The sequence below is a fragment of the Musca vetustissima genome, unplaced genomic scaffold (genome assembly GCF_032173495.1).
Source record: "Musca vetustissima isolate MV318-11 ecotype Yass unplaced genomic scaffold, APGP_CSIRO_Mvet_v1 utg13303, whole genome shotgun sequence".
Classification (NCBI taxonomy): Eukaryota; Metazoa; Arthropoda; class Insecta; order Diptera; family Muscidae; genus Musca; species Musca vetustissima.
Window position 1 is genome coordinate 101,531 of NW_026874376.1, and position 11,375 is coordinate 112,905.

The following is an 11,375-nucleotide window of genomic DNA, read 5'->3' on the forward strand; positions in this document are numbered from 1 at the left end:
TTTCGCTTGATAAACATATTAGGTTCGTTCGTTTACTTTCCCAGTAATATTTACTCAGTAAGAATTTGCAGAGAGTAAATACGAATTTTTCCTTCTCAAGAGAGAAAACTGCAAAAAGTAAACGAACAACATCCAGTAAAAAGATTGTTTCGACACAGCTGATTAAAACAACAAACAAATTGGCGCAAACTAAAAAACAGCATTTTTATTAGAAAAATGGATAACAAGCGGAAAATGTATGTTGTTTACCAATTCTTGCGTTTTCTTAACCAATTTTAATGTTTAATAATACAAAATCAATATAAAATTCACAAAACAATCAATTTGGTTGAGGACAATTTTGTTGTTTGTTTACAAAATATAGCAAAACAGTTGATTAAATATCAGCCGATGGTACAAGAAAATTCTTACTGAGTAAATTTTCCTTGTAAGAATTTGCAAATACTCAGTAACACAACTGTCAAATCTGCTCTCTCAATTCACTCTCTTTTACTGGAGTTTTGGGTAAACGAACAACATTTTGTAATAATTTGTACAAATTCGTACAAATTATTGAGTAAACGAACGAACCTATTGTCACACAAGTATATTTTTTCCGCCAAATTCATTAAGACCAACGGTCATTAAGACTAAGCGGTTAAAATATACAGATTTTGAAGATTTAAGCACAGTTTTCAAGTCGAGAGCAAATAACGGATATCGAGGTAATTTTTTTCCAGTCGAGACCAAATAGTGGACATCGAGGTAAATTTTACATCATGGCCTGTAAAACTTTTACCTTTCGAAACTATAAACCTTATCCTACTCCGTTTTATTACATATTTATAAATCAAAAAAGTATTCGTTTTATATATAAAATAATAATTTATTTAAGTATACAACTTGTATTTAAATATGTGATGTTTGCTTAAAATATATATGAAAAAATTACAATTCATAATGTAACATTATATCATGATTCAAAACTTCTCTCCCAACTTCTCGTTCACTTATCACAAGGTGTTCCCCTAATTAGATCACGATTATTACCAGTCAATATGCGATAATTTACAGCGGCGGGATCTAATTTCTTATACAAATATGTTGGCATTTTATCCGATAATACCCATAAATTGCCTTCCGGATCGATTTTCATATCATTGGGAAAGACCAAGGTATGTGAATCGGAATCAATTAGACCTTGATTATCAGCCTGATATGGTTTCTTGATATTCCAACAGGCAATGGCATCCTTATTGACTTGTGTATAGAAAATGACATCAGTTTGTGGATCATAAACTTCAGCTGTGGATTGACCATTCATACCACGATCACCGACATATTTGAAATCATAATAGGCAGCCGGACTGGTAACATGTGTTTCGTTTTGCAATACTTTATTGGAGACCTTGAATTCTTTGGTACTAGCCAAGGCATGGAAATAAACATCTTTGGTGTGATCTGCCTTACGAGGACCAATTGCCATGCCAAAGACACCATCTGTCCATTGGAAGTTAACACCGCCAACATTGAAGTCACCAAACAATGGATCGAAATGGAAGAAATTATGTTTCACGCGATATGAATGATTGTCACGGAATGAATACACAATCACACCATAGGCACCCAAATCGGGTATGTAAGCATAGGCATCCGAGCATTCCGAACGTTCTGAATCGACAATCTGTAATAAAAAATTGAAACGTATTAGTGGATTAAGTTTTTTAAACATGTATCCCATCTAACTTACAATATTGGCCAAGAAGGTGTCTTCTTTCATCTGAGTCTTGGGTATGGTAAAGCGGCGTATCAATTTATCGGTTTTCAAATCAAAAATTGCAATAGCATTGGGTGTCACTTGTTTGCCTTCTCCCAGAATATCTGCCAAACCGGTATCCAATACCCATAGACGATCACATTTATCAGCATTTATACGGAATGTGGAAATAATAGTTGAATTATCTTTCAGCGCACAACCACTCTCATCTTCACATTTATCCGAGGGAATTTTATTACTTTCCCAACTGGGGTAGGGACGAAGTTTGGGTGTTTTCTCTTTTGTATCCAATTCAACATAATTTAGGGTAGCTGCAACACCAGATTTCCATCTGAAACGAAAATAAAGAAATACATTTATTATTTGTGAATATGGGGAGGGATTCTTTTAAGAACAGTTTTTTTTAAATGGAAATAGGGATCGAAAGGCTGATTTTTATTCCTGTGTTTCGTTTATGAAGTAATTCAGGGTTATAAACGAGAATATTTAAAGATTATTATTGAAATATTGTAAGGCATATAACCGCATTTTCAGGTCTATAAGCGTTGATTTTTAAAAGATATTTGTTCAAGTATTATCAGGTCTATAAGCGTGGATTTTTAAAGAATATTTGTTCAAGTATTATCTGGTATATAAGCGTGTGTTTTTAAAGAATATTTGTTCAAGTATTATCAGGCCTAGAAGAGTTGAATTTTAGAGAGTATTTGTGCAAATATTATGAGGTCTAACACAATCGATTTATAAAGAATATTTTGTGGTAGTATTATCAAACCTAGAAGCTAATATTTTTTGAGGTATTGTAGTTCTTTTTCGATATTGCTAACTTTATCTGTCCTTGTATTTTTTCCGTTTCGTTGTTAGTTTTATATTTTCCCCATAGTGTGGATATAAAGATCATGTCCGGTGGAACCTAACTCCGTTTCTCTTGTTGTTGTTTTTAAACACATAATAACAGATTTTTGAAATTACCATGCACTCGTGTTTACCTCTTCTTTATGGCTTCTTCCTAAAAAACAACAAAGACCTCATCAATTATTCTGCAAAGTCAAAACTAACAAGGCATTATTAACTTCTAAACCACGAATTGAACCAAAAAAAAAAAAAAAAAAAAAACTAAAAGAAACAACAACAACAACAAAAATTTAAAAACAAACCAAACAATGTTCATATTGGCTAATCACAGTAGCAATGATAATGAATCCCAAATAGTAAACCAGAAAAAAAAACAAATCTCAAGAGTGTCGTCATACTCGACACAACAACATAAACGAAGTGCCAAAATAAATAAAAAATTAAACACACACAGAAAACCACGAATACCTCGAATTGTTAATAATTTATTGTTTTTTTTCGGTGGAAATAAACAATACAAAAACCACAGTAGCAAATATTTTATTCTACAAATTGAGGTTTTAAGCATATTTAAATGCGTCACTGATTTGTTGGGCAATAAAATTGTTATAAAGGCCATTGATGTCTGTACAGATCATAATGGATATATAGAACAATTTGTAATGTATTAAAACCGGCATTATATTTATAAACCTTACGAATGTACAAAATATATATTAGGTCTGTTCTTGCGCTTTTTCCAGTGGGAACATAAAAAATTCTTTTATGCTTCGCAATAGAAATCTCTGCGCGGTTTTTGATAGGTCTAGGACTGCAAGTAACGCAATGATTTTCCTGAATAAAAGGATTAAAGAACTGCTGAAAAGTAGAATAATAAACTCAATCTTTGCAGAGAGTTACGTATGGAAAACTGACATGAGGCGCACATCGCAGGAGACCTCACCCCCGATATGCTTATGGTAACAAAACGAAATACTCCTGGAGATTTACCAACTGAGAATTAAACAGGAGTTATATGCACGACTAAAATTTTGCACATACTGATATAAATTTTTGATTTAAAAACCGTAGAAAAAAATCAGGCCTAGAAGGGTAGATTTTTTAAGAATATTTGACTGATCATCAGTCTAGAAGCGTGAATTAAAAAAAAATAATTTTACTGAAGTATTATCAGGTCTAGAAGCTTTGATTTAAAGAAGAACAACTTTTGAAATAAAAGTAGGCGCTTGGCTTTTTAAACAATATTTTTTCCAAGTTTTTTTTATGGCCTACAAGCGAAGACTTCTATTTAGTATTATTAAGTCTAGAATCATGGTTTTAAAAAGAATTTTTCATTGAATTATTATCAAGTCCAGAAGCGTGGATATTTCAACAATATTTATTTACTTACTTTTAGGCCTAGAAGTGGGGATTTTTATACCCTACATAACTATGTTGTCAGGGTATTATAGCTTTGTGCAGCCCCAAGAGTTTGTAACACCGCGAAATATTGGTCCTAGACCCTCCTTTAAGTATACCGATCATATCTCGACTAGCTGTGTCGATCTAGACATGTGTGTCCGTCTGTCCATTATAATTTGTAAACACGATACAGGCCACAGTTATGGACCAATCTTCATTAAATTTTGTATGTAGGATGTGTTCTGGCCAAAGAAGACTCCTATTGTTTTTGGTAATGATCCGTTAATATTTAGGGGATTATATGCACCAAATACTTAATTTTTGTCGGCTTTTCTAGTCGCTCTAGAGACCGCAATTATGGCCCGAAATTTTAAATGTAGAAGTAGAACGGGCCAAAGAAAAAGCATGTCTGTTTTGATAAAGATCGGTCAATATTTAGTGGGTCGAATAAACCCTGACTTTTGTGTGAAAAATTACAAAAATTGTATTCTATGGCGTATATATTTACTCATGAAGGACATAGAGGCGAGAAGTTGATAGATATGGGAGTTACACTTAAATATTTACAGGTGCTTACGTATTCAGATATTATTTAGTAACCCATTAACACACTAGTAACCTATTACCATAAATTCACAATAATGGATTTTGACAGCAAACTTGATAGACAGCTGATGTCCAGCTGGTCTCTTTTCTCAAGTCTAAAGTGGCCCGTACACGGTCATGCATGCATGACATGCATTTTGTGGTGTTAGTGAAATTTGTATGTATATGTCACACCTACGATGCATGAAGCAAAATAAAAAAAAAATTTGATTTTTCGCATGCATGACGTTCGATTTTGACGTGTGCGCGGTGGAGGCATCATGCATGTTCTCACTTGTGACGTTTTTTTCAAAGAGAATGACTGTATAGAGATGTCGGATACTGCGAGAAAAATGTTATAGAGTTGTTGGAAGTATGCCAGTCGTTCTCAGCCCTTTTTTCAGCATTTTCTCTATTTTGTAAGCACAAGGACAACATCGAAAGAATTGTTTCGTCCGTTGTCAATATTGTCTGTACAGCACGAAATCAAATGCAAAATGAATGCATGAACCGTGTGCGCTGAAGCTTCATGCACACGTATACGATTTTGATGTCATGCATGCATGATCGTCTACGGACACATAATGTCAAAAATGTGGTCTATGTTTACGTTTACATTCCATTATGTCAATTCACAATAATTTATTTTGACAGCAAACATGGGAATCAGCTGATTTTCAGATGGTCTCGCTGTATGACCTTATTAATGGCATTGTGTGAAATGTCAATTTATAATAGAATATCAGAGTCAAACTTGATTTTCAACGCCGTTTTCCTTTATTATTTTAAGATAAACTTATTTGTATATCCCAATGTATATTTAAAAAGGTAGCCGCATCTGCCCAGCTGTTGGTGCAAATAAATGTCAAAAATATTGTTGTAATGTAAAAAATTAAAAAACAAAATTATAAATGAAAATCTCCGAATTTCGAAGAGGTTTTTTAGCAATACTTTTATTAACATTTTCTACAAGAATTCGTGTAAAAAAATCTTGTCAATCTGTTTGTTTTGGCAAAATATTTTTGACATATCAAAATACAACAAGCGATGTTTATTGTAGAAATTCGCCGATGCGGCTACCTTGTATATCTACCTTGGTATATCCCCAACTTAGGTCTATTAATAAGATCATCCAGGAAGACAAAGTCCAGATTGTTAACGTTAATAGAACTTGCCCTCAAACATTCAACATCTGTTGAAATCACAATAGAATTCACAATTTTTTCTTGGAACATTGAAATTTTGCGCTGGTAGTGTTTCTAGAATTTCAGGTATTGAAAACTTAGAATATCGGTCAATATGTTGGTTTAAGAATTCCGCTCCATTTTCCCTTTTTTTAGCCGTTTTAGTCGCATTTTCCATTCGCCTGTAATTAAACATTTCGTGGTTTTGAAGACTGACATATGTCACAGAAAATTTGGACATGTGTTGGATTTAATTCTGATTATTATTGAAGGCTTTAATCACATTTTTCATTGGCTATAATTTGGTATTCTGGGTATTTAGAAAATTAAAAGTTAACTTTTTGATATAACTGTTTTGTTGTCAGCTCTAATGCATCGAATATCAAATTTTACAAAATTGTAAGTATTGGTTTTTAAAATACGAGTTATAGGTTTTCAAATACTTAAACTGAGTGGTCACAGAAATTTGGACTTTGGATTTAATTCTGACGTATTTGGTTTATTACTTCCCACGGGTATTTCAAAATAAGGAACTGTTTTGTTTAGATATTATCAAAACATTAATCTGGTTTTAAAATACGAGTTAAGGTTTTTAAATACATCATTCCAAAGTCTGCAACAGCATGTCACGTTCATTGAGTCTTAAACAACTCGTTTTTTCTTCTTCTTCTTACTTCCCTTTAATTATTTGATTTTGACTCTTCGAAAATATCGTTAGCAATTATTTATGGCATTTAGAGGTAGATTTTGATAGCCATGGGAACGGCCAAAACGTAAACATTTGACAATTTTTTTTGTAATTAATTGCAATATTGACGAAGACAACAACAATCAAGCGTAACCGTACCGCTTAATTGTTGATCTTAATGATTTTGACCGCAAAACAAATATCTACTTGAGTGACAAGCCAATCCAAGTGGTAATGGTTAGGAGTAATTTTGTGTTTTTCTTTGTAAATAAGTAATTTATAGTCAGAATGTGGATTTTTCCATTTAGAAGTCTGAATGTGAAGTTGCAACCTATTTGGTATGCATGCGACGAATAGTAAAAGAAGTTGTGTATTTTTGTTGGCCTTTTCTTTTGAAACGACTTCTTTATGCTGCAATTTGCAATTATTACAAATTTAACTGTCAACATGTTGAGAATTGAAAAAGCCTATAAGTCATTGAAGGTTATTAATATTCTTCTTTTGGAATACAAATCGATATTTTTTTGTTAATTAAAAAAAATCTATCAGCTTTTCCTACAACTTCGTCCAGAAAAATATTCTTTAACATTCCATAACTATAAATCTGAAAGTATTTTGGAAAAATATTTTTAATAAAATTCAGTCACAAATACTGTTTATAATTTCATATATTCCACAAAAATTTTCCAAATATCAAAACTCAGACAAAGTTTAACACACTTCTATTTGTTTTGAATATTAGCATGAATTAATTCACCACAACAAAATATATTAAAAATTTCACTTTTTTCAATGAATATTTATGACGTTCGATAGTTCTGCTATATTGGACGCTAATTATTCTGGGAATCATAAAACGAAAAAATATTAATTCACACAAAATTTTGGTAGCAAACAAAACAAAGCAGCAGAACTAATGATGGTTAGTTCCACCAATTTAACTCAGTCATAAATATTAAATAGATTTTTTGATTTTTCGATTCGATGACAAGCAACTACAATGAAATGCAAAAAATTAGAAGTCATTAATTAGATATTCTATAGTTGGATTTTCGTTTGGAATGGGTGGCAAAAGGGAAGAAGAGAGGTGGAGACAGAAAATGTAATTAACAAAGTTTCATTGTAAATGTTTAATATGTAAAAATTGGCAAATTAATTATTTAATTAAGTAATTTTTAAATACATCAACATTTTAAAGAACATTAAAATAAATCCGGGATGGGAAATTAACATGAGTCATGAATATAATATCACAATGTATTTTCCGCATTGCCATGAGTCGCATAAAAAATGTAACTTTTTATATAAATTGATAATTAACTTTTGGTGATAACAGCTGCACGACCCCTTGATGAAAATGCCTGGCGTCGTATGACTACTGTCACTATTCATACGCCACCATGTACCAATAAATTATTTCTGAAAAATGTGAATACTCCCATTATATTTAAGAAATTTATTACAATTATTTATTATTATTTTAAATAAATAATTTCAATAAATTTTGAAGCAGCTCGAATATTAATCTTAACTCTCATGCAAAATCTTGATTACTGAAAATGATTCGTTAGGTGTCTTCAAAATACTTTTAACAGAAATTTAATTTATCAACTCTTCGTCATTCGTCAGAACGTTAGAAAACTTATTTTTCAAATATAATCAGTACTTTAGCGTGGATTTTTAAACAATATTAATTAAATATTAGACCTGTCATCGTATGATTATTGACTAGTCATACGCCACCATGTGTAAATAAATTCTATTTCTAAGGAATGGGAATAAATTAATATTTTATGAAGAGATAAAATACTCGTAGCGAAAAAGATGTGAGTCTATTGCCCTTTGGGAACCAAATACATTTAAATAATAATTTTAATAAATTTTGAAGAAGCTCTGATATCACTCTTAACTTTTATTCAAAATCTTGATAATTGAACATGATTCGTTAGGTCGTAGAGTGTGGTCAAAAGCATGTTTAAAAATTATCGGTAATCTATCGTGGAGTTTTAATAAATATTTATTTAAATATTATATGGCTTTAGGTCCGGACAAATCAACTTTTGTTAATTCCCACCAAGAAAAAGTCTTAAACTATTTTCAGTTCTAACTGTATAAATCCGCGAAATTACAAGGAGTCCATGCCATCAGTCATATGAATAATTTCATAAAATATTGGCCCTATCGTTTTTTTCAGATTCTGAACCAGACCAATTTTTATACCCTACACAACTATGTTGTCAGGGTATTATAGCTTTGTGCAGCCCCAAAAATTTGTAACGCCGCGAAATATTGGTCCTAGACCCACTTTTATGTATACCGATCGTCATATCTCGACTAGCTGAGTCGATCTAGACATGTCTGTCCGTCCGTCTGTCCATTATAATTTGTAAACACGATACAGGCCACAGTTATGGACCAATCTTCACGAAATTTTGCATGTATGATGGGTTCTGGCCAATGAAGACCCCTATTGTTTGTGGGAAAGATGGGTTAATTTTTAGGGTGTGAAATGGACCAAATACTAAATTTTTGTCGGTTTTTCTGGTCGCTCCAGAGGCCGCAATAATGGCCCGACCATCGTGAAATTTTGCATGGAGAAGAGGATTGGGCCAAAGAATAAGCCTATTTTGATAAAGATCGGTCAATATTTAGCGGGTCGAATGGACCCTGACTTTTGTGTGAAAAATGACAAAATTTGTATTCTATATCGTATATATTTGTCCCTGAAGGACATAGACCCGAGAAGTTGATATTATATCCAAGCGGAGTGGTTGACCTTTAAATTAATACCAATGTATATGTGCTCGGATGTGGGAGTTACACCTAAATATTCGCATGTTATTTAGTAACCCATTATCGCTCTACAGAGCGGAACTACAGCGCTGATCGCTTTGAAATGTTCAATAAGGTTGCAGTTATGGTCAGCCCCGTCCGACTATATCACTGGTTGTACATTGGGTTGTATACTTATTATCATGACTTATACGCCTCCAAATTCCCCAATTTACATTACAGCTAAGACATTAAGGTGTTGATAGTCATTTGCAATAGTTGATGTCGTTATTCGGAAGCCAGTAATCAATATTCATCAGCAGAAATTTTGATAAAAAAAATATTTAGATACATCTACAAATTACTACTTTATAAGGAGAATTTACATTTGTGTTTTTGTGGAATTTACATTTGTGCTTCATATAAAAATGTTTATTATAATATGAATTGATTGTAAAGAAAACGTTTTTTGAGGTCATCAGTGATTTATTTCTATAGTCATTAAATTGTAATTATTATTAATTATGGTCTAGGTACAACAAAATGTACCTTAACTTCGAGGAAAAAAAATTAAACTCAAAAAACTACTGAAAAGAAACCACGAAAACCTAACTTTCTGCGGTATATATAGATGTCAATTTGTGACAAACATTCAAATTATTAGCAATTTTTTCATAAAAATTTCGCAGTACTTTTTTTCACCAAATTATATGAAAGTAATATGAAACTTCATTATTTTCTCAAAACAAACTGTATATTTAAATTGAATAGTTTTTTTTTAGAAATTTGCAGTATAAAATTAACAATTTTGGCACAAATTCTTTGTTGGTTTCAGTAAGTGTTAATAAAACAGCTTCCAGTTACGTCTCGAAATGTTCAATAATATTTGGAATATTTGGTCAAAGACAAAACCATTCTATATCGAATTTCACTATTAGTTACAAAACAAAAGATTTTTGTAAACACAACATTTTTTTTGGTAAAAACAAATATCTCTAATTTGGGTATATACATCAAATTTTCTATTTTTATCAAATTTCGCACTTTTTCCAAATAAATTGGTAATCACCCCACATATATTTTCTAAAGAAAAATGTTGCCGGTGAATTATTTCTTCTACATTATGATAGAAAAATGACAATAAATTTCATTTAAATTATTTCTGAATGGAAATGCTTAGTTAGAAGTTTTAAAGTTCGGTCCAGCCGAATTTAATGTCGAATTTTCCGTTCTATTCTACGAACATAACTTTAAAACCTTTCAATTTTTGTCTTACCTTGGTACTGTAATAAATAATTTATTCTTCCACTTTTCCAAACCCAAGGGTAAATTATTTTCTGGAACATAATCTCTTGCGGCAATTGCATCTTTTTCAGCTTTTTCAGATGGCCAATCGAATTCTAATTGTTTCCAATGGAATTTTTCTTCTAATTTCGCTTCAACAACAATAACTACTATGGCCATAAGGCACACAAATAATGGTAAAAGTTTCATTTTGTTGTTGTTCTGGTCTTTGTCACTTCACTTATTTCTTTGTTGTTGTTAAATGGCTTAGAAACGGTTCACTTAGATCTGATGTTTTTAAAAACAAAACCGAAAGCAACTCCACCGAATGTTACGCGATAAATCGTTGGAAGCTGTGTTACGTTCGCCACAGCTGGTTTGTAACTGTTTGTTCCAACCGTGGGCTTCAAACCTTTTAAATCGTTCTCACTACGTGTGTTTGTTGTTGGCAACGAAAGAACTTGGCTTAGACGTGAGCACAAACAAACAATGTATCAAATGTTGGTGGTATTCGGTAGCTGTTTGTTGCATGGCTTAAAACGCTGAGTTTAAATCTCAGAGAGTGAGATAGAGAGGGAGAGCGAGGGAGTATTATTTATTTTTAGTGGGGACAGAGATTTTGGGAGACTAATGAGAGAAGTTTTTTTTTGGTTTTGGGAGAAATGTTTGATACACATGATGTAGAGATTCAATTATTTTTTTTTTGTTGTGTCGGAAATGTTGCGAGAACTTGTTTAAACTGTAGTTGACGGATAAACATAAAGTCGTGACATATGTTAAAAATATCAATTTAATTTGTTTTACAAGAATTAAAAAGAGATAAAAATCGTATTTTATGATAAACTGGTTTATT

The 11,375-nt window shown here is 31.9% G+C and overlaps 1 protein-coding gene across 1 annotated transcript; it reads right to left on the reverse strand.

Moving 5' to 3' along the window:
* Positions 1–985: 985 nt before the first annotated feature.
* On the reverse strand, positions 986–10,735 carry LOC133333368 (protein yellow). The gene is made up of 3 exons (XM_061541682.1): positions 10,515–10,735; positions 1,730–2,087; positions 986–1,663 (listed from the first exon to the last, which is right to left on the reverse strand). The coding sequence occupies exons 1-3, from the start codon at positions 10,730–10,732 to the stop codon at positions 986–988; spliced, it is 1,254 nt and encodes a 417-aa protein (XP_061397666.1). The 5' UTR covers positions 10,733–10,735.
* Between the last annotated feature and the right edge of the window lie 640 nt (positions 10,736–11,375).

Bases quoted from the DNA above. Each gene is read 5' to 3' on its own strand.
- LOC133333368 (XM_061541682.1), bottom strand. From the start codon at position 10,732: ATGAAACTTTTACCATTATTTGTGTGCCTTATGGCCATAGTAGTTATT. The intron at 2,088-10,514 runs GTAAGACAAAAA...TTTTCGTTTCAG, and splicing joins TTATTTATTACAGTACCAAG to ATGGAAATCTGGTGTTGCAG. The intron at 1,664-1,729 runs GTAAGTTAGATG...TTTTTATTACAG, and splicing joins ACACCTTCTTGGCCAATATT to ATTGTCGATTCAGAACGTTC.